At 36.8% G+C, this 21,879-nt stretch overlaps 1 protein-coding gene across 8 annotated transcripts in view; it reads right to left on the bottom strand.

Annotated features, from left to right (window-relative positions):
* Nucleotides 1–21,879, bottom strand: part of ATP2B2 (ATPase plasma membrane Ca2+ transporting 2) — a 252,940-nt gene that overhangs the window by 103,119 nt on the left and 127,942 nt on the right. For all 8 annotated transcript variants that reach the window (XM_074914647.1, XM_074914648.1, XM_074914649.1 and 5 more), the window contains exons 4-5: nt 4,975–5,232; nt 3,839–3,964 (exon numbers count right to left, since the gene is read on the bottom strand). In XM_074914647.1, coding sequence (XP_074770748.1) covers nt 3,839–3,964; nt 4,975–5,232 — 384 coding nt within the window. The remainder of the gene's footprint in view (nt 1–3,838; nt 3,965–4,974; nt 5,233–21,879) is intronic.

The following is a 21,879-nucleotide window of genomic DNA, read 5'->3' as shown; positions in this document are numbered from 1 at the left end:
TGACCCGATTCCTTAATCAAGCTTACTTTTTATTCGAAAACTACCAAGGCACCATGACCAAGAGATTTCTTTTATTTGTTCTTGAACAAGCTCCATTTTCTTTGTTTCAAACCTTTGTTGTACACTGACAGAAATACACATTTGTAAAGTTAGCTTAGGATAACATTCTGTCAGTCTCAGTTCAGTGAGAATTACACTAGGTGAGCTCCTGTGTGTAATTCTTTCATACCTTAACCAAATTTAAATACCCAGAAGAAAAAGTTTTAAACAGTAAGCCTCATAAGGTATTTTTACAATGTTAACTATTACAATACATGGTATCCCAAAATACTTCTCTGTGTGCAATACTGTACCAGACTCAAATTTTCCGTATTTAGGAATCGCGGATTCCTGCGAAGTTTGAACTATACGAAAACTTAAAGGACACATCAGCTTCAATCAAGACAGTTGAGTAGCAGTGAGTTTGGTTACCCAAGCTGTCTTCATCTGTAGGTTGACAGATGCCATGCTCAGTGCAAAGAAATTTAGCATCACCACAGTCTCATTTAAGCTGATGAGTTTTGATACTATGGTTTATGCTACACCATGCATGCAAACCTCTGTTAAGGAACTAAAAGAAGGAACATGTTTGAGACAGGAGTACAGTGGAACTATAGAAGAGAAGCTGCTTTTTTTTGTTTCAGGTATACCAGAGTTTCTATTTCTACTTCTGCCTTCCTAGGTGGTACCAAATGTGCTATATACAGATGGAAATGAACCATCTGGTTTATTCAGCACTTACACTCTTAGAATTGCTTCTCAAGTACATTGAATGACTATCTGGATGATTAAACAGGACATTAAGCAGAGAAACTCATTTAGTTTAATTATGTCATTGAAATTGATTGTATATTAAAAATGTTGTTTCAGGTGCCAATGGTGAAAATATTACTTCCTGATTCAGCATGTTTATCTTTCACCAAATCTAGACTCACAAAACAAACTGTGCCTGCAGTTCAAATTTACCTTTTTTTTCAGTTATTCCTCTCTGATACCTGAACTGTTTTCATTTCTGACAGATTACTAAGCGAGAACAGTGGCAAGCAACATCCTGACAATATTTGTCTAAATTCCAGAAGCCTACCTGAAGATAACTTACTGATGTCTTCAGGTGCAAAGATAAGAGGAAAATTTAAGGTCTGTTTGATGTTTTTGCAGGGGGTTGGTTTGTTGTTTTTTTTTTTCCCTTTAAACAAGTTTTATAAAAATATAGGTCTAACAAGTTTTATAAAAATATAGGTCTAGGTTAACATCCAACAGGAACTCAGTTTTTAAACCAGGTCAAACCCACTTTTTTGGTTTTTGGACTACTAACGATTTCCAGTGGGCACATTAGCCCCTGCATCATTGGGATTAAACCTTGCACTGTATCTATGGAAGAATGTGGGGTTTTGCATGGCAGAATCTCAAATCATCAACTCTGCTCCTGAGCAAACAGAGTTCAGGGATTTTCTAGCATGGCATGAGCAAAAATTCATTAGTATACATATGGAACAAAGGTGTGTGCAGTGCTTGTTAGAATGTCACATTAATTCTTGACCTTCTTTGTAGTTGCAATAGAGAAAAATTAAGAGTATAAACTTTATTTAACTCTGCAATAAAAACATAGAGACAAATCTGTTATAGCAAAGAAATCTGAGTTTTGGGAAGCAAAAGAAACATGTCTGCTCTCCTAACTTGACTGCTTTCCTTTTCTCTTCCCACCATGCTTTTCAGGGCAAGACCTTCACGTTTGTTCACAGCCACCACTGAAATCTATGGGTATTCAAAAAGATCTAATTCAGTTTAGGAATATGTGAGAGCATGCAAATCAACAGAAACTTCACAATCAGAAAGCCTCTAGAATTCAACAACAGGATATTTTAATTGATATAAGTCTATGATACTTCATGATAGAAGTTTCTATAAGAAAATATCATTGCTAAAACTATCACTTTAAAATGAAAATTTTTGTGTCAGTTATGAAGCTATAGCTATATTTACAAAACTACAACCATCAGCTAAGAAAAAACAAATGGAGAAAAATGCACAAAAATTCAAGGACAACATTGGATTAAAAATTTTGTTAGGAATAGCAACCCTTCCTCATAATATCACTGCAGGCTTCCCTGTTTACACACTGAAAAGCATCTCTAAAAAAATTTTTAATCTACACTCAAGATAAGCCTAAATATCTGCACTAATAGGATAAATCAAAATATTGTAAATCTAGAAAAAATAAGTCAGTAGTTTCACACACTACTTATGAAAGTCTGAACACTTCCTTAAGTTACCTTACAGTACATCAAGGAGCCAGAGGGACACCAACAATTCAAAAGTGGCCCTATCCCCACTATTCAGCATTTCTGTATGTGTGTTGCCTGCAAATGCTGAGCTCGTCATTGTATTTTCTCTGCACAAATGCAGCCTTTGGAGTTTGCAGCTACTCCACTAATCTTTATTAGCCTCTGCTGAACATGTGCAAACACATTTTTCAGACATTTATAACTCAGACAAACTTGGGGTTTTATAACATGAACAGCAATAAGCATACACTTGGAAGGGACACTGCAGCAAAAACATTTAACAAATAAAAATAAGAGTATTTTTAAAGAAACAATTTTTTTTTTCCCAAAAGAGCAAAAGATATTTTTTTATTTTGCTGTTTTATTCTCAGAAGCAGTAGGAATTTTTTGTGTCACTTGAAAAAAGTAATTTTTAATACACAGTTTCAGGCAGAAAGATGCCTGAAGCTTGCTAAAGTTAAAATTAATTAACATGGTCTTTCTGTAACATAAAGTCTGTGGCAATGGCAAGTCTACAAAGAACATTAGCAAATTTCTTCATCTTAAGTTAATGCAGCCACCTTTCGACTTAAATCTGACTATTTTTCATTAGACCATAATACCGTAATTTACATAATAAACACTCATAATCTCACAGTCAGTCAACTAATCATCTGAATTTAAATTTGGAAAGAATTTGCACTGTTAATTCAATAAAAATTGTCGTATCCTCACTTGTCGCTACTTGTCTCTTCTGAACAACATCATCTCCTAACAGTGAGGCAGGATGGGGGCAGGATTCCTGCAGGAATGTGTACTTACCTGCTGCATTGCAACATGAATGTTCTATTTGGGATGACTCTTGGCTGACTGTACCACCAGACAGCAAAGAGAATCCTTTCAATGAATTAAAAGTCCAAATGTATTTGAAAATGACTGTTTCAGGTTATAGCACGCTGATGATCACAATGAGATCAGCAGGCTGTTATTTTGTGATCACATCCTAGCTGAAATCTATTGACAACCAACCTACTCAGAAACTATTTTTATTAGAATTATAATACAAAATACAAATACTAGAAATAACTTGAATTTACCACAGAAGTCAAGCCCACAATACCTTAGTATATCCATTTCCTTCTAAGCACACTGTTTCTTTTTCTATCGTATCTAGTAGACACAAAGTTTTTAATGAGACTTTAAAAGGTTTTGAAATTTAATAGTTAAATTAAAAGTAGCATACAATGAATTGAAATGATTGTTATTTCCCTAAGTGATACTTTCCTTTTCCTCTGAAAATGTTTCATTACCTTCTCACTTTATAAAAAAAAGTATGATGATCATAAATATTTGCACACAATCAAAAAACAATAGCACATCTTTTAAATGACAAAGAGACAAGGCCAGTGTCTGTGTTCCAAAGATCAGTTTTATCTAGGTTACCAAAGCCTGATGGCATGGAAAACTAAAACCAAATAAAACATGAACAAAGCAGTGCACAAAAGATAACTCAGCAAGAATTCAGGCAGATTTACCTGACAGCAGCATTGGGTCTTTGTCAACAGATTTGCGGACTTGGTCTGACTCTCCAGTTAAAGAGCTTTCATCAATTTTAAGATCGTTTCCTTGAATAAATATCCCATCGGCAGGTAGAAGATCACCTTTCAGTAAAAACATGGTAATGGAAAACCACAGAGGTTTAGTCAGATTGTTTTTAGAATTACACGATGTTTTTTATTATAAAATCACAATTAACAACAATTGAACTAAAATGTAAAAATTAAAGCAGAAGTGAAAAAAATTTTACTGAATCTGTCCATATTAGCCATATTATTGTGATCCCATGGGGAAGGGCTTTTGTACTGCCATTATTTTTTGCCTAATGCTAATCCCAGAATGAGAAAATATCACATTTAACATAAAATGAACATCATAATCACTAAGATTTGGCACGGGGAGTACTCTTCCCAACATGACATGAAGGTTGCTCTATCAGACTTCATAGGAATTAGCAGTGACAAATAAACAGTCAAGCTGCCCTTTCCCCTCCCCCTCTCAGGAAGCCCTTAGCAAAGTCCAGGAGAAACCTGATGGCTGATGGAACAGGCATTTTGCTGGAATTTGCCAGCTCAAACACAGAGTACACAAAGTTCCTGCAAAAGTCTTCCTGTTCATTGAAGCACAGGGGTTTCCCTATGGCATATAATTCTAAGGCATCCACCTACTAGAAGCATCCAATCTGGGGGGATTTACAGGATCCAATACCTCTGGAGCAGCCTACAAAGTGGGGTGAGCACAGCGGTACAATTCCGTTTCACAGAGCATTTAAAAATACTTCCTCTTATTCCTAACTGGACGGGAACAAAAACTTACAAATAGTGTAATCCTCCATGAAAGAGAATTTACCATTGTATGAACAGCTCTTGTCCTTGTCAGCGAAAGGAAGTGAAAATTACAAAAATAAAGCTAATTATCTAGTACAATTTTATAGCAAGTACCTTAGGTTTTCCTTTTGCCCTAAGAGCCAAACTGTTATCTTACCATGGACAATAATGACAATGCAGAGGTCTTTTAAATCACTTCCAGTGAAGTGAGTCTATGCTGCTAGAAAGGGAAAGGAGAATAAATAAATAAAGTTCAGAAAAGTAGACATCTAGCTGATAAAACTTACCATATTTCACCTGTGCAATGTCACCAACTACTATCTCTGCCACTGGGATTTGGATAACCTGTCCACCCCGGACAACAGTAAATTTCTGTTCCTGCTCAATACGACTTTGAAGCCCACGAAACTGCTTCTCCTTGCTCCAGTCATTGAAGGCAGTGACAAGTACAACACAGATAACAGAGAGTAGGATGGCAGCACCTTCAATCCAGCCAGCTTCAGCCTCACCTTCATCTTCAGCTCCTCCTGTTGCAGTACCACACCCTGCAAAGACAACATTAATAATCATTCAGTCAAGTGAAGATTGGTTTTATCATGTTTATCACAAGAAGAGAAACTTGATGTGAAATGACAAGGTTAAGGAATAGAACTGCTTTTCTATTCAGAGTAGAGAAAAAGTAGAAATAAACATGTCTGAGGAAAAGAGAAAGAAAACAAACCAATAGAAACTTTAGATCATTTACTTATTCTACTGAACAAGATATCCTTGATAAACCCAAACTAAATAAACGGAAATGGACGGCACCAATTCTGTTACCTAATAGAAGGTTTGACAGCTTCACCTGTGCCTCAAACATTTCCAGAAATAAGGAAGACTTACTAAAAGTGGCAAGAAATACTAAAACAATGAGTAACATCAATCAATACAATGCAATGGCATTAAGATTAAAGAAAACTGATTAAATTAAAACAGATCTAAGAAATAATTTTCAATACCATTTCTAAATGTTCTCAACTAAACACACTTATTAGGAACATGTTTAAAAATACTGAGATGAACTAAGTATATTAGTATTTAAATGTGATAATGAAATGTATTAGGGTACACTGAGTAAAAATAATAGCCTAATATTAATTCATCATTCTGCCTTACAGATAAATATAGTAGCATGCTTATAGAACTGCAAGTGTATTATTTTTATCACAAGTAAAACAGCATTAAAAAAATACATTCTATGTATTAATTCTGAAGTGTAAGTTCTCAATCACTTTATACACATCTGCTAATTATTTATTTCAAAGTAATACACAATTAAAATTTAAATAGATTTCCCAGATAACATTCACAAAATAAAACTAATAGAGTTCTCCTTCTCAATGAAATAAGATATAAAAAAAGATAGTTTATAACAGTGGACAGCAAAGTACACATACTAGAATCACACAATTCAGACATATCCCAACTGACAGGAGAGGAAAAAAACCCCAAACCCTCAGTCTGAATAATACAGCCTCCTCTCCTGAGTGACGAGGGAGAAAAGAAAGCTGAACTAGGAAGGTATTTGACATCACTTTGAATCTTATCCAGGTACCAGGGAGTTCAGCAACTTAGCAACCGTGTTGCTTCCATCCATGACTAAACTTTAATTTTGGTGTATTTGTCACCTGTCACTAGAGGGAATTAACAAGCAATTTGATTTCTATTCTTAAGTTACAAAGATTTCCCTGTAACATAAGCATCATAATTCATTAACCATCTGCGTAGGTACTCTTGCTTATGAACAGTAACAAAATTACCAAAAGTCAAGGGAAGAAAGATGAGACTGAACATCCACTAAGTGAACAGAAGAAAAGTTAAAATAAGGGGAGTTTTTACCAATGTTCTCTGTAGTTTAAATTTAGACTTAACCTAATTGAAAGGCAAAGCATGCTCCCAAGAAAAGGGTCTTTCCTAGCATGGATGGCCTTAGACTGATGACCCACAGGAACCTTTATGTGCAGTACAAGAACCTTGCCAAAGAAACCATTTTTATAGCAATCAAGAAAGAAATTAAGTAACCTTTTGTAAATTCAGTACCTTAAACTACTTAAAACCACTTGCAAAGGCAACTTACAAACCGTATCTGCGATTTCTTCCTTCAGCAGAACATTACTTTTGGGAAGAATAATGAACTTTGCTCTGTTTAATCTTTATCATCTTAATCGGTCTATGTTAGATTTTAGATTCCTTTTCCAAATCAGTAGATTCACATTTGCCTTGTCTGAATTAAGTGGTTTCCTAGTACACTGAATTCTGTTTTGGCAAATATAAGACCAGTTCACTATTCATTTTTCATTAGATGTGATTTACAATCAGGTATCATGAATATCCTGTTCTTTTTAACAGCATACTGCCTCTCCTATTTCTCAAAAAAATAAACATGGCCTGGTCTAGCCACAGTCAAAGACTGATTTTATTTCTTTTTTAGATGGTTGAAACTTAGTCTAGCTCATACAAAAGTACAAACAGGTGTTGTTGATCCCTCCGTCCATGTTAACTAACAGTAACATGCAGGCTGACCCACAGAGGTGGGCAGCTCAGTTCTTCAGTGGTTTTAGGCATTTCCACTGGGGTGATATTTATTTACTTTATTCTGCAGCATGCTTTCACTGAAAATCTTTGATTTCTGCATATGGATTACTGATAATTTATACCATGGTATCTTCTAAGAAATCACGAATTAACATTATGTAATACTTAAATGTAAGTTTTTAATTTGACCTGTATCTGCATACCCCCAAAAATCAGTCATTTGAAAGACACAAGCTGTGCTTTGTCCTTCATTATAAGGATCCTGTTATGGCTCCAGACATGTGTAAATTTTATATTAGATGATTAGAATATCCTCTCTCTACAGCAGAAAGCTATCAGTTTTGAGAAAGCTATTATTCCAAAGAACCAGTAGGTCTGGTCAATGCCTCTGAGATGTGTGGGAGAAACAAAACCAGAGCTAGTCAGCGCACTTGAACCCAGTGCTAACACACTGTGCTTTGAATAACGGAGTGTAATATTTCTGCATCCCTTCACAACAAAAACAAACTTCTTGACTCAGTAAAAATTGATAAAAAATAAAAATATTCACTGACTTGGGAAATGAAATTAATTTTCTGTGTATGTGTTGTCGGGGCTGATCTCCATGTTAATATAAACGACACTCCTAGTATGTTCATATAATCAGAAACATTAGTCTAACATAGCATGCAAATAATACAAGATGTTATCATTAAGATGAAAGGAATTGTGTTTACCTGTCTCATAGATTATGCACAAAGAACATAATTCACTCTTCGTGTTACAGCTGAAAAAATGTTTGTAAGTATGGAAGAAAATCTGAAGAAAACAGACTGAACTTAGATCAAGTTCTTGGAAAGTGTCCCTAAATTTCACAAGCTTCTGCACTGAATTCATGATTTTAACCTTAAAACCCTGAGAAAATTCTCCATAACACAATGGAAACAACAAAAGTTCAAAAGCATTTTATTTAGATTTCATTCAAACAGACAATTCTACATTCAGATGGAGGAAAGGTATTTGGAGGGGAGGAAGGAATTCTTGGAGTAAGAACCAGGAGTAGAGAAATTACTTGATAGACATGGTCAAAACCAGAAGTTAGTCTTTCAGATGGATGGAAGAGAGGGTGAGTTGCTTTATGGATTTTAGAATCCTTACCAGTCAAAATTTATTCTGGCTTCTATAAAACTGCAAGTGTTGCTTCTTACAGTGATCTATTGGTCCAGGTTATCTGACACACTAAGAGGGAAATTTACATAGAGGTGGACAGGTACCATGAAGCAGACAGCTCCCACTGTTTTTATTCAATATGACTCAGAGGTAAAACAGTCAACCAGGATCTGGGAGACAAATCCTTTTTTTTCCCCCCTCTCTCTCAAAGAATCAGAACTCAGGATGACAATTTCGAGGACCACAAAAAAGGTTTATATTATACAAATGGGAATCTTACTCACTGCCCTGCCTGCAGGTGGGCCAACCATGTCCTCTCCTAAGCACCACGAACACATGTGCTCCTGTCTGCTCGAGCCAATTCCCTCATTTAATCCCACATGTTAGACAAATGGTGCTTCTAAGCTATGAGAAAAAAATAGTGCTTCATTTTCAGTATGTTTCAGGTTAGGAGAAAACAGAATTTCAGCTATGTAAGGAGTCTGAACATAAAGAACTCCCAAGTTCAAGAAGCAGCAGCTGAGCAAAGCTTCTGAATATCTAAGATTTGCAGGTAGATACTTCTAACAACAGCTCATAAATGAAATTGCATTTTTTGTGGATTTAGACTAATACAACTAAAACTAGGCTCTTTAAATTATTAATCAAGCCGACCACCAGATTTTCCCTGAATCTTGTCTTTGGTTTGTACAGTCCCTCAGAAATGAAACAGAATAAAAGTGCTAGATAAATTAATGCAAAATATGCACATAATTCTCATTATAGGAATAATCTCTAGCAACTTTGAGGAAGAAAATAACTAATTCTTACAGTAGTAAGATTTCAGAACAGATTTTTTTTAAACAGAGGCTTACAGACAAGTAGGATTTCAAAATGCAACCTACCCTTCAAGAGATGACCTGTCAGGAAACACTTTTTTGAACTATGTTGCGTTCTTGCTTCAAAACTATTTTAGAATTAGTCCCTTTTAATAGAAAAAAAAATAGAAAACTTGCATCTCCACTGGTGTAAGTTCGTAAAATTCTTTTTATATGCTTAAAGAAAAACAAATTTTCTTCTTTTTCTTCTGTCATTATATCACACAGGATTTTCTAGAAATTCTATAGAGCCATATAAATTCACAAGAAGAAATTGTATGTATTCATAAGATAAAAAACCCACGTACTTCTTAACTATACACTTACACTATCTGTCCTCCTTACTGTAGTACATAGAGTAACACAGCATCAACTTTACAGATAAGGGGGAAATAAGGAATATAAATAAGACACACGCAAGACGTAATAACAATATGCTTAAGTAGCAAAATATAAGTTAAAGCATCTCATGTTTATTAAGAACGCTCATATAAACTTTTAAAAATTGTGTTAAGGCCTAAGATTGCAGTTCTGCTTTCACAAGACAGTACTTGGTTCCCAATGTTACCAAAAAATATGCCTGAGATTTTATGGAAAAGCACAGGCTGAAAGCATCACAAAAGAATTTTTAATATGCATATATGATTTGTGGTAGGGTTTTATTCCAAGACTGTGAATTGTAAAGTATTTATTTTAAATTATATTTAACATAGGTCCTATCTGTTAGAAAATTCAATTTCAAAAAAGTAAACAAGTTTTTAATACGAAGCTATTTTCTACCGTAACTATGAACATATGCCATGTGTGTGTCATTCCCCAAAGTCTCATCATCATCATGAGACAGAAAATGAGTACTCAGTTTAAAACTGAAATTATGAAGACAAGAATGTAAAGGGCTGTAACTCCTTTGACAAAAAGCAGATGAAGTCATAAAATGGATTAGTTTATTTGAAAGGAGTGTGCAGGTGGACAGAGGAGTGGGAGAACCTTGCCAGTGTGGCCCAAAGAACATTCAAAAATGCAAAAGGGGACTAATATGATTGTCCTCAAAACACCTCAAAAGTATATTACCAAAAACTTGCGGAAAGAGAACAAATTTTAAAAGGTTAAAATTTGACCAGAAAAAGGTCAGCAAAGACTACTGAAAAAGTATTTTACGGAGGGAAGACGAAGGGAAGAGAGAATCCAAAAGTAAAGAGGATTCAGGATAGAAGAATGGGTAAGTAATTCAAACCAGCACACAGTCAGTCCACCTGGGCTTCTGTTCCATCGGAGACTGCAGACATCCCGGACACAAGAGCTATGGGCAACAAAACCTCACCAAGCACCTGGAGAGCTGGTCAGTAGTTCCAAATTTAGCCTGAGAAGCCTACTCTGCATTAGCAATATTATAATTATATGTAAGGGTTTAGAAAGAAAAAACAAGAAAGCAAGGCATAGGATATTAAAAGGAAAGAGAACTGCATGATAGAAAAGACTTGAATACACTTGTGCCAAAAGGGGAAGGTGAGAAAGGAGAGGAGGATACACAAGAGCAGGTTAAAGCATTTCAGGAAGACAGTAAGCAAGAAACTTCACTGTAATTGGCAGGAGAAAACCATATGGTTTATGTTATTAATAATTTCAATTTAGTGGAAGCCAGAAAGGGAGAAATAAAAAATAAATTAAAAGGAAAAGCCACAAATAGTCAGGATAGTTTACCAGGCTGATGTCCTGTTGGAAACTAGAATGCTTTTTTTTAAGGTCGTAGACACCATTTCAATATACACGTTTCTCATAATATGAACCAAATCTGGGCAAATACGGAGAGAAGCATAGAAGCACTGTGCAGCTAAAAAGACTATCTGTTTAAGATTTCTAATAGTTATGAGGAGACTCTTAAAGCTGCTTTGAATAGGATAACGGTTATAATTACAAACCATACAGTCTTAAGCTGCAGCATGGTAATTTTTAAATCAGAAAAAGTGTATTTTTAAAAATCTGTGAACATCTGTATTCCTAAGTCCCAACCTACAGCACATACCTCTCAGCTACTCATTTCAACCTACACATTTCTATTTTTAAGCTGAGAATACCTTGTGGCATTTAATTCCCTAGGAAAATCTCATAACACCCCCAGAGGTAATTTTTTTAGTCAGTCAAACTGGTTTTGTCATCAGAAAGACAACAGTTCCCATGATAAAAACTTTTTATCTAATCACTTTCTGTAAAGACATTTTTCCTTAGCTGCAACTCCAGCACTGATGTTATTAAATCAAATCAAGCAGCTCTAAGTTATAGCCTTTTCATTACCAGAGCTGGGCTCTTGTTACTAACATCATAAGTGATGCTACTTATTTTATCAAACGTATTCAGTTGGGCAGGAAAAGTGGCAATAACCAAAAATTATGCAATAAATATCATAAACTCACCTCCTTAACACAATTTTTTAAGCTGTAACAGACACTGTAGTATTTATTTCTATAAATTCCTTGTTGTGTCATATCACTTGCTACAAAATTAGTCCAAAGAGTGATTGTCAATTACCAATACTCCTTCCTATAATCCTCTGTCTGATGATCCAACATCAGATGTTGAATCACGCCCAGTAAAGGCACAGCACAAGGCAGTGAGGCCACAGGCTGGCAAAGCTCGAAGTGTCACTACAGAGCCACAGCTAACTGCAAAGGTGCAGAAATTACTAGAACTTCGAAAATTAAGTTTTCTGTCTTTCTCTCATATTCTCCAAGGACTTAAGTCAACTGTGAGTAACAGTTTCTAGTTACTTGTAATAAATCAGACTGCATTCTCCAGAAACACATTCGTTTCTGTGACCAGCCAAACAAACAGGATTTATTAGCATGAGATAGTTATACTACACACATTTCAGGTTTACAGTGCTTGTAAATTCACTCAAAGTGATTTTTGGATATTTATTTGAAAATAATATTAGAATTCCTTGCTTTGTGATACATCAGTTAGTTATATAAGGATAGGGGAGGAGAGAGAAAAAAAAGATACTGTTCCAGTTGTTAGTTCTATAACTGTCGACTTTAGAGTTCAATATTAAATATTTACACATTTTTTACATATTCATGCAAGGAAACAAATCTGCAAGACCTGAAAAAATACATATATTCACACATTCCTCAGCCTGATCACAAACGTTTGTGAGCAGAGAAATGTTAATTAAAATACTCACTCAACTTCAAGATGCAATATGCCGAGCAAGATTCTTCTGACTGGCACCTCCAAGGAAACGCATTTTGTAAAAGGAATAGGTCCTAACTCCACCAAAGGCAATGGAAAGGAACAGGGCCATACAACTATTTCTATAATATTTATGTTTAGTTTTGTTTCCTTTTGTTACCATAGGGAAAAATGGAGAAAGGACAATATGGGAATTTCAATCACAAGGGAAAGCCTTGACATTTGATTGCTATAGTTTTACTGTATATTGCTCTAAGCTAAAAATGTCTGGTAAATATAGCCACATATTCAAAAGGTAAAACAGAGTTTCTGAATGTAAGAATCAGACCTTGAAAGTTGTTCTCTGTGTTTATGAGTTCAAGTGCAGTTACTCAACAATGCTTGCAAGGTCATATCCTAGCTGAGTTTTACTTACAGAATAAATACTTCCGGAGAATCGCTTCCTGGAAAATATGTGAGAAGATTTTATATTTCATCCCAAAGTTCTAAATCTCGTTACCTCATATCGCCAATTAAAAGTTAAGTAGTGCTTGGCAACTAGTGAGCAATATCTAAAAGCAACCCAGTTTTGTCAATGACCTACACACCTCTAATGAAGGTGAGGCATCTATGGGACTTAATTTTTTGCAGTCCAAGACAGATTTGTAGAAATCAGCTGTAGGTCACTTTACATTATGAAACAATAATTTAATTTGCAGGTCCCATATGACACAATGTGCACATTTTGCACTTAATGCACTTAAATTCTTAATGTGTTGTACTGAAGCCAGCTCAAGTCTCAAACTTATGTCATTCATCTGTATCGCTGACATCCAGTAACGAATTTGCTCTCTAAGCACACTTTGTGCTGGTGAACAGTACAGAACTGATTGTTTTGATACAGTTGAGCAAAACCAGAGTGAAACCATTCTTCGGACAAATAGTTGGTTCCCGAAAACTGATGTTCCATTTCATCCAATCTGTATTTTAGAAGTGAAACATTTGCTTTTTTCTGAGTCCATGATGCCCACAGTATCGTTTCCATACATTTAGAGTTAACTGTTCTTGGGCAAAGCAGGATACCTAAATCAGGCTTTTCTTGCCAACATAAACCTGTGTTTGTTTTCTTGTTGTTTCTTACAGAGATACCAAATGCATGATATTTCCAGATCTGTATTTACGGATTTCCATATAGCAACAAAAGTATCAACTGACACAAAAACCCCAAACCACTACTAGATGAGCAGAACCACAATTTTATCTCATTCAAAAGGAGGTGGGTTCAAAGGAAACAGGGGAAAGAGAGTCTGAAAGACAGGCAGACACCTAGCCAGAAAAGTAGGAAGATAAGAATCAAGATGTTTGTAATAGGAAAGCTTCAGAAAAGAGAATAGCTTCTAAACAAAATTTGAATACAGTCTTGAATAATTTACAAGTAGGCCATTTGTAAGCATTTTAGAATATGGTAAAAACCAGCATAGTCTCTCATAAAACAATCAATGAAAAGTATTTTCATCAAAACACTTACAAAAGAGCAATTAAGTTCACTTAATTATCTTTTAAGTAAATATATTTGCTCTGCAATCCAGTAAGAATTTGCAAAATAAGTGTTTTCAAACATCATTGAAAATCCTTACTCCATAATAATAAATAATCATAAACAGCTTCACAGGCATTACTAAATGTATGAGATAGTAAAAGCTTTTTCCAAAAAGACAAAATAAGGAAATTAAATAATCAGTTTTTTCTTAAATTCTGTAAGTAATTAATTATTTAGGGTTTAATTGAGAGAAGTAAAGACTGTCAGTCAAAAACTAAGGTTTCCAATATAGGATAATATATTCCACAGAGCCAGAGCTTTGTCTACACTGGGAAGGCTGTGCTGGGATAACTGTAAAAAGGACCTTCTCTAGTAAAGATGTAGCTTACAAAGACCTTGTATATCTCTTAGTATAACCTATAACTATTCCATAAATAAATGTATGCTTATTAACTTCTCTACAAAGATACTGAAAAAAAATTAAAACAAATATAAAAAATACTTACATTTGTCAAAAAAAATTCTTTCTAACATAACTTCTCATGTCAGTACAAATATCAATGTCCACAATAAAATTTTTGCTTAAGGTTGAAGGTTTCTCTGAATTAATCCAGCACATATAAAAACGGAGTTACTAAATTCTCCAAATTTAAGGCATCGTTCCAAGAATGCAGACCAGGTATACATGGTCTTAACCTTAAACACTCTTGCTCAAACGTTCAGTTTAGGTCTTTTTCTCAGCGCTTGTAATGGAAAAAAGTTGGCAGACCTTGGTTCTGTTCCAATGCAGATTAGAAAAACTTATCAATAGTTTGCTGTGAAATTTTATTTAGTGGCCAACCTTGATGCCTCCAGTTAGGGTTTCTGATGATAACAACTGATTTCACTGCATCAGAAAGGTGTTTAAGTTTAGACTGCACCAACAACAGAGCAAACCAATTTACAGCAATGAAGAACCCACAGTGCCAACAAGGGATTCCCTTTGGATGGCATTATTCAAACGTCAGAACTATGACAAAACTGAATGTAAAAGACAAACTCAAAAATACATGTACTAAATTGAATTAACAATGCAGGAAACTATGATCTCAGAGAACAGCATGACTTTTGAATCACTTAACTGGAATTCTAATATAAATGGCTTTGGCTGATTCAGAGTAAAATAAGGAGGGAAGGGAATGCCTTTTTTTCATGATTGTATATTGTGAGACCACACTTGAAATAGGCTAGTGTGCCAATCCAAACAAAACATTATGAACAAAACTGATAGGAAGAAATTGGAATTTCTGCTAGATTGATACAGGCAGTGAAGTAGCTGTCCATATCTTGACATTTATTCACTTGGATAAGGTTAATTATGTTTCATTTAGAATTCTGACCTTGCTACTAAAAAATGTGCATAGGGAACATTGCAGTTACTGAGTTAGAGTTGTCTTAGAAGAGCCTTATTAAACACAAATGGCCTCTGTAGGTCTTAAACTCACAGCTGAAGAAAAAAAATACTTTATAATCTCAAGAAAATAAGGTACGGTTAGTGTTCCAACTATTCGGGTACTCTGTACAAACATGTCAGAAAGCAGCTAAAGTTGCAGTTGCTTAAGTTAGTTTCTAAAAACAGGAAGAATGCTCCAGTTTCTCCTGTAGCAATCTCTGACAATTTCCAGTATTTCCTAAATACAACTGGATGGAGAAGAAGATGTGACCACTTCCCGCATTGGGTTTGCACGGCAAGGGGGTGGGGGGGTGTTACAGGGGTGGTTTCTGTGAGAAGCTGCTGGAAGCTTCCCCCACGTCTGACAGAGCCAACGCCAGCCCACTCCAAGACCGATCTGCCGCTGGCCAAGGCCGAGCCCATCAGTGAGGGTGGCAGCACCTCTGGGATAACAGAATTAAGAAAGAAGACAAAACTGCACAACTGCAGCCAGAGAGGAGTGAGCATATGTGAGAGAAACTCCACAGACACTGAGGTCAGTGAAGAAGGAGGGGGAGGAGGTGCTCCAGGTGCCAGAGGAGAGATTCCCTGCAGCCCGTGATGAGAGGACAGGCTGTCCCCTGCACCCATGGGGGTCACCGCTGGAGCAGATCTCTACCTGCAGCCCGGGGAGGGCCCCACACCGGAGCAGGGGGACACCCAAAGGACGCTGTGACCCCGTGGGGAGCCCACGCTGGAGCAGGCTCTGGCAGGACCTGTGGCCCCGTGGAGACAGAAGCCCATGCTGGAGCAGGTTTGCTGGCAGGACTTGGACCCCGTGGGGGACCCACGCTGGGGCAGACTGTGCCTGAAGGGCTGCACCCTTCAGCAGGGACCCACGCTGGAGCAGTTAGTGAAGAGCTGCAGCCTGTAGGAAGGACTCACACTGGAGAAGTTCATGGAGGCCTGTCTCCCATGGGAGGGACCCCACACTGGAGCAGGGGAGGAGTGTGAGGAGTCCTCCCCCTGAGGAGGAAGGAGCAGCAGAGACAACAGGTGATGAACTGACCACAACCCCCATTCCCATCCCCCTGCGCTGCTGGGAGGGAGGGGGTAGAGAAATTGGGAGTGAAGTTGAGCCCGGTAAGAAGGGAGGGGTGGGGGGAAGGTGGTTTTAAGATTTGTGTTTATTTCTCATTATCCTACTCTGATTTGACTGGTAATAAATTAAACTAATTTCCCCAAGTCAAGTCTGTTTTGCCCGTGATGGTAATTGGTGAATGATCTCTCCCTGTCCTTGATCCACAAGCCTTTCATCACATTTTCTCTCCCCTGTCCAGCTCAGTGATAAAGCAGCCTTGGTAGGCACCTGGTGACCAGCCAGGGTCAAGCCACCACACTTCCTCAGCTACCACTCCTAATGCAGATCCTGAAACACAGAAAGCCATGAAAACAAATGCATGCTTAACAGCAAACTGGCTATCATCAAAGCACTTGACTTTAAACAGACCTAAGAAAAACATTTAAAATTAACACAGACCAACAAATATTTCATGAATATATAATCAGATTGAGAGCTGTCTGTCTTTCTTCCATTTCATCCACTAAATTTTTACAAACAAAGCCTATTCTCTTTCTGTCTGAAGCAGAATGATCAGAAGAGCAAATTACTGAAGAAAGTTTTTTAGGGTGGTATCTGCCCGAGTAATGGATGCTTGTGCTGTTCCATCATTCTTTGATTGTGTTTTAATATAACCAAAATGAACTTGCTTCCAAAACTATTCCCTTTTTTCTTTTTCCTTTTTTTTTTTCCTGTGCTTTAAAACAAGATGTTCTAACCATGATGATTTTAGAGAAAGACTGTATTTAACAAAAACACTACCAAAAATTTGCAAGACAGTATTTTAAAAAACAGCCAACTTTGCCTGGAAATCTTGACAGGCATTTCACTGGAGCTTCTAAAAATCTCAGACTGGAGCACAGGATGAAGTTATGATTGCTGACTGATACACTTCATATATCTAGACCACTTAAAGAGTAATTGTCAACTTCTTTGAACCTACAAGCCCTGCAGAGAGAGGTTTCTAAGAATAGGTTACTGATTTTAACAGGCCCCTTTCAAAGTAATACATGGATTCTCAGAGGTCCACAGACCACTGCCTGAAAGCCACTGATTAAGAAAATTTGCAGCTGAGTAGCTTAAGCAACCTAACACAGCTAGGATACTGAAAAACAGAAAATTAAACCAGTGCTCTTTTGAGCTTAAGCTATGGCAATGTGCTCTAGAGCCCATTTCTAGAGCTTGAAACACCTCAGCCTCTTTTGATGCTGTTATTCCCTCACTCATCAGTCATATTCATGAGAACACGACAACCATGTTGAAAAATATATGGAAGATTTATAAGTCTCAGCCACAAAACCAGCTCATAAACGGCAGTGTTTATTACTTTCATTAAATTTCTCATCTTCGTTATTTTGTGCTGTAAAGCTTTAATAGATGAAAAATCATGTCAGTAAAAGATTAAACATCGTGCACCAGAAGGCACTAAAAAGTTCCATCAATGCAAGCAAATAGTGTGGCCCTATAAAAGTGGTTTTACAGCGCAAATCTATGTGCTAAGGAAACATGTTTCTGAAACATATTATTCAGTTCAGTTTCATCATAAAGGATGGGATGAAAACCCATCTGAATGCACATCCAGTCTGAGCACTCCCTGAAAGCATCCTGCAATGTGAACCAAAGCATATTGAGTACAAACAGATGTAATTTCTGAAGTATACTCTGGATCCAAACTAAAATGTTAATGTGGATACATCCACAGCAAGCTAAAGCTGTGTGTAATTAAGATAACCTGCATTTAGAACATACATTCCATATATTCTGCATAATAATTTTGGTTTCATCTAGTTTTTAAGATTCTAAAAGCTTATGCATACTTAACTGGAACAAGATGAGCAGCATATCCTAGAGAGAAAAGGCAGAACTCCTTATGCAATAACAGTAATAAATTGGAATAGGTTGTTTAAAAGGTTACTTTTCTGACAGGAGGTATGTGTATACATAAATGAAAATATGCATATATATATATTAACACACACATGGATGTGCACACAGATACACATACTTAAAAAGTAGTATAATTTGGTGCCATTACACCTAGTAATAACTCTGCTTCATTAGATGTAATAGATGTGGACTGTAATACCACGCGCTTGTCTGTGCTCTATTCCTGACAGTGGAGTTCAACAGGGTGGGGGCTTGTTCTAGTGTCTGATAAAGCTTTAAAAAAAAAACCCTGATGTGCATCTCCACAGATTTGAAGTTGAGAGATTTTAATATTCCTTTTGCCAGGTCCCAATTCAATACCTGATTACACATGTGTGTGCATATACTGCATGCTGAGGATGAGATGTTTTGTCTCAAAGGCCTGTTACTGCTACTGGTTTTTTAAAAAAAAAGAAGCAAAGCGCTATACATCTGCCTTGTCATCATAGTTTTTGTGTTCAGAAAGGCATACCTGTTTTGCTTCAGTCATCTGTGCTTAAACATTTTTTTCCAGATAATAATTTTCCATTCTAATTCAAACCCAACAACAGACATGATCCATAAGCACAGGCAGACTTTGGGTTTTCACACAGTTTGTTTGAACTTATGCAGACCAGTTGGCAAACAGCACCCTCCTTTGAAACTGTAAAACAATCCTATAACCTGATCCAAAAATACTTTGGATTAAAAGATGTCACATCATAAACAGATTTTGAAAATTTGAAAAATACATGACATTTTAATGCTGCTAAATCAGAACTGATTTTTAAACCACAATCAAATAAGAAAACACACTGTGTTCCTCTATTTCATAATGTTTTCTTTTATAAACTATTAATGTTAACTTTTGACAATAAAGTTGTTTTCAGAGCTTTTGGATTTTCACTGGTTTGGGGCAATTTTGATTTTTTTTTTTTTTTTTTAAACACAAGGCAAATAATTTTAAGATAATATTTTGGCTCCCTTTGTCAAATTCAGTGTAATACTCATATTCCTCTGTATTACTGACGTTCAAAATTTCAAATTCCTATTGAAAAATCTGGGTAAGTTCCCTTAAATAGCTATACATTGGTATTTATAATCAAGCTGTCTTCAAGTAGACAAAATATGGCTTGAAATATAATATGGCAAATTGGTCTTCACATCCATGTGAAAATATAACAAGGTGGTGATGTGTTTAAATTCTTACAAGAGACATTTAGGTTACACACCATGACTAACTGTCTCACTGCATGGACACTTAGACAAATTATCGAGAAAAGACATAGAATTTCTATCACTGGAACCTTCTAAAAATAAGTATGATACATTTCTGTCAAGAATGGCTTAAGTATTGTTGATAGTGGTTTTGAGTATGGGGACAGACTAAATGACCTCCAAGAACCCCCTCAAGTATATTTTCTCATATCCTGCCTCTTCTTGTTTGCCTTTGGATGCTGTCATCGGGCTGTGGATTAACCAGGCCAGGGAGAAACGGAGACTGGAGTGCTCTCTGATTTACATATCCAGCACGTGTCTCAGCACTGCACTCCTAATATAGGGAGTGCTGGGGAGCTTAAAGTAAATACAGCTTTGCAGCTCTGCACAGGATGAAAAAAAGGCCAGCAAGGCTTGTTCCCTCTATTGCAGTCACAGTTCTTTTGGCTCTTGCTGGGTGTAGGGGACAATGCTCAGAGGATGGTCAGCAGTCCCCGTCTGCAGGCCGCACCGCACCTCTGTACGAACCCACAGAGCCAGCCAAAATGATGCAATCTCCCAAAATCCACAGAACCAGCCAGCACGAACCTGCGTAAACAGGCCAGCATAGCCAGGTTTATTTCTCCCCTAGCACAATCCTGCAGAGAAGCACAGAGGGTGGCTGCTGTGGCGCTCCCAGAGATGCCATGCTCTCCCCAGCAGGCTCAGCTTGAGCAGAGGGGTACAAAAGGCCAGAGAGGCTCTGCAGGTTCAGTTCATGTCCTGACAGGTTTGTCAGCCACAGCTGAACACCAAGAGCCAGGCTCCATGTGGCTCCACAAACAAGCACCAAACCAGCCTTACATCGTGCTCTCCGTGACCCCATACCATCCAGGACTCAGCAATTCATGTAGTATATCAGCCCTAAACCTAAATTCGTCCCATCTTCTGCATCTAGAAAACAACATAGTGTACCCAGGAAATGACAACTCAAATGTGTACAATTTTCTCCTCATGAAAACAGCAAGATAATGTGCATGCATGAGAGTTTGACATGTGTAATAGCTGGACACTCCAACCTGTTCTGTTCTCTGCTCATGGATTTTTAGACCTTGCACTGAAGTATGATTTACTGCAAGAAGTCAAAAGTAACACACTTTCTTAAGCAAATCCTTAAAGGAACTAAATTTACTTAACAAAACAGATTGGGCTAATGTCACTAGAAGCCATATGCTGCTTCACCTCATCCTAGCTTTGGGAGGAAGGAGGTTAAATGGTGGGGTTCTGGCAGAACAAACTGTTTTTAAGAGGGCAAATATTTGCATTTCTCCTATTTTTTCTCCCATTTTCCAGGGTGCCAACTGCTTCATCCCTTGTACTGACAGACGGTTTTACACTGGTTTAAAAAATCCTTTGGGAATCTCATGGTTTAATTTTTGTGAAGAATGACGTAAGCATCTGAGTGTGTGCAACAACACTTCTCAGAAGTTGTGTTTTGATAACCCTGAAATTAATCCATACTTGGAGATTAATCTATTTTACATAAAAATGCTATTTTCTAATAGCTGCGCTTCTCAGTTTTTCTTGTGAATTTTCCTCCTTGGGCAGCACACTAAGTGTCACTAGTGCAGTGACAGCTGGATCAGTGTTATTTGTTTGGCAACAAAGATGATAAAGAATTTCTGTTAGGACATATCAGTTTTTAAGGCTGCATGGCCTTTATAACCTCTTATATACAACTTGTTTTTCCACTGATTCTTCACTGCCTGAAGAACATTATGTAATACACTCTATATAAGACTTACGGAATAACATCCACACGTCAGTATTTTATAGTCAAAGCAAAGGCATTTGAAAGCACTCTGAGCCAAATGGGATGTGTATGGAATTCCAAATCCATTCTAATTAAGGGCTAAAATAAAATTAAGTTAGAACTAAAACCCTCTGAAGAAGTACCTGGATTGGTGTAAGATTATGTTGGTTGACAAATGGTTGACAGTCCTGCAAAATTAAAACCAGTGCTTACAGACTGCAAATAGTACAGATAAAGAACTTGGAAACGGCAGCTAGATCTCCCTGCGGTGCCAACGGGTGATTAGTTGACGCTGACAGTGAGGATTACAAGGCAGTTCAGCTGTTCCCTTGACCTTCTGAGACATACAAGAGATTTTAAGATGTTTGCTAATTATTGTTGTTTTCAGCATGTGCAACAGAATTCCAAAAATATTTTAAGTAATTTTTCAGAGATGCTGGGTTGGGTTCCTTTTTTAC

The sequence above is a fragment of the Athene noctua genome, chromosome 10 (genome assembly GCF_965140245.1).
Source record: "Athene noctua chromosome 10, bAthNoc1.hap1.1, whole genome shotgun sequence".
Lineage (NCBI taxonomy): Eukaryota > Metazoa > Chordata > Aves > Strigiformes > Strigidae > Athene > Athene noctua.
The sequence above is the reverse complement of the archived record's forward strand: the minus strand, read 5'-3'. Positions and strand labels throughout refer to the sequence as shown.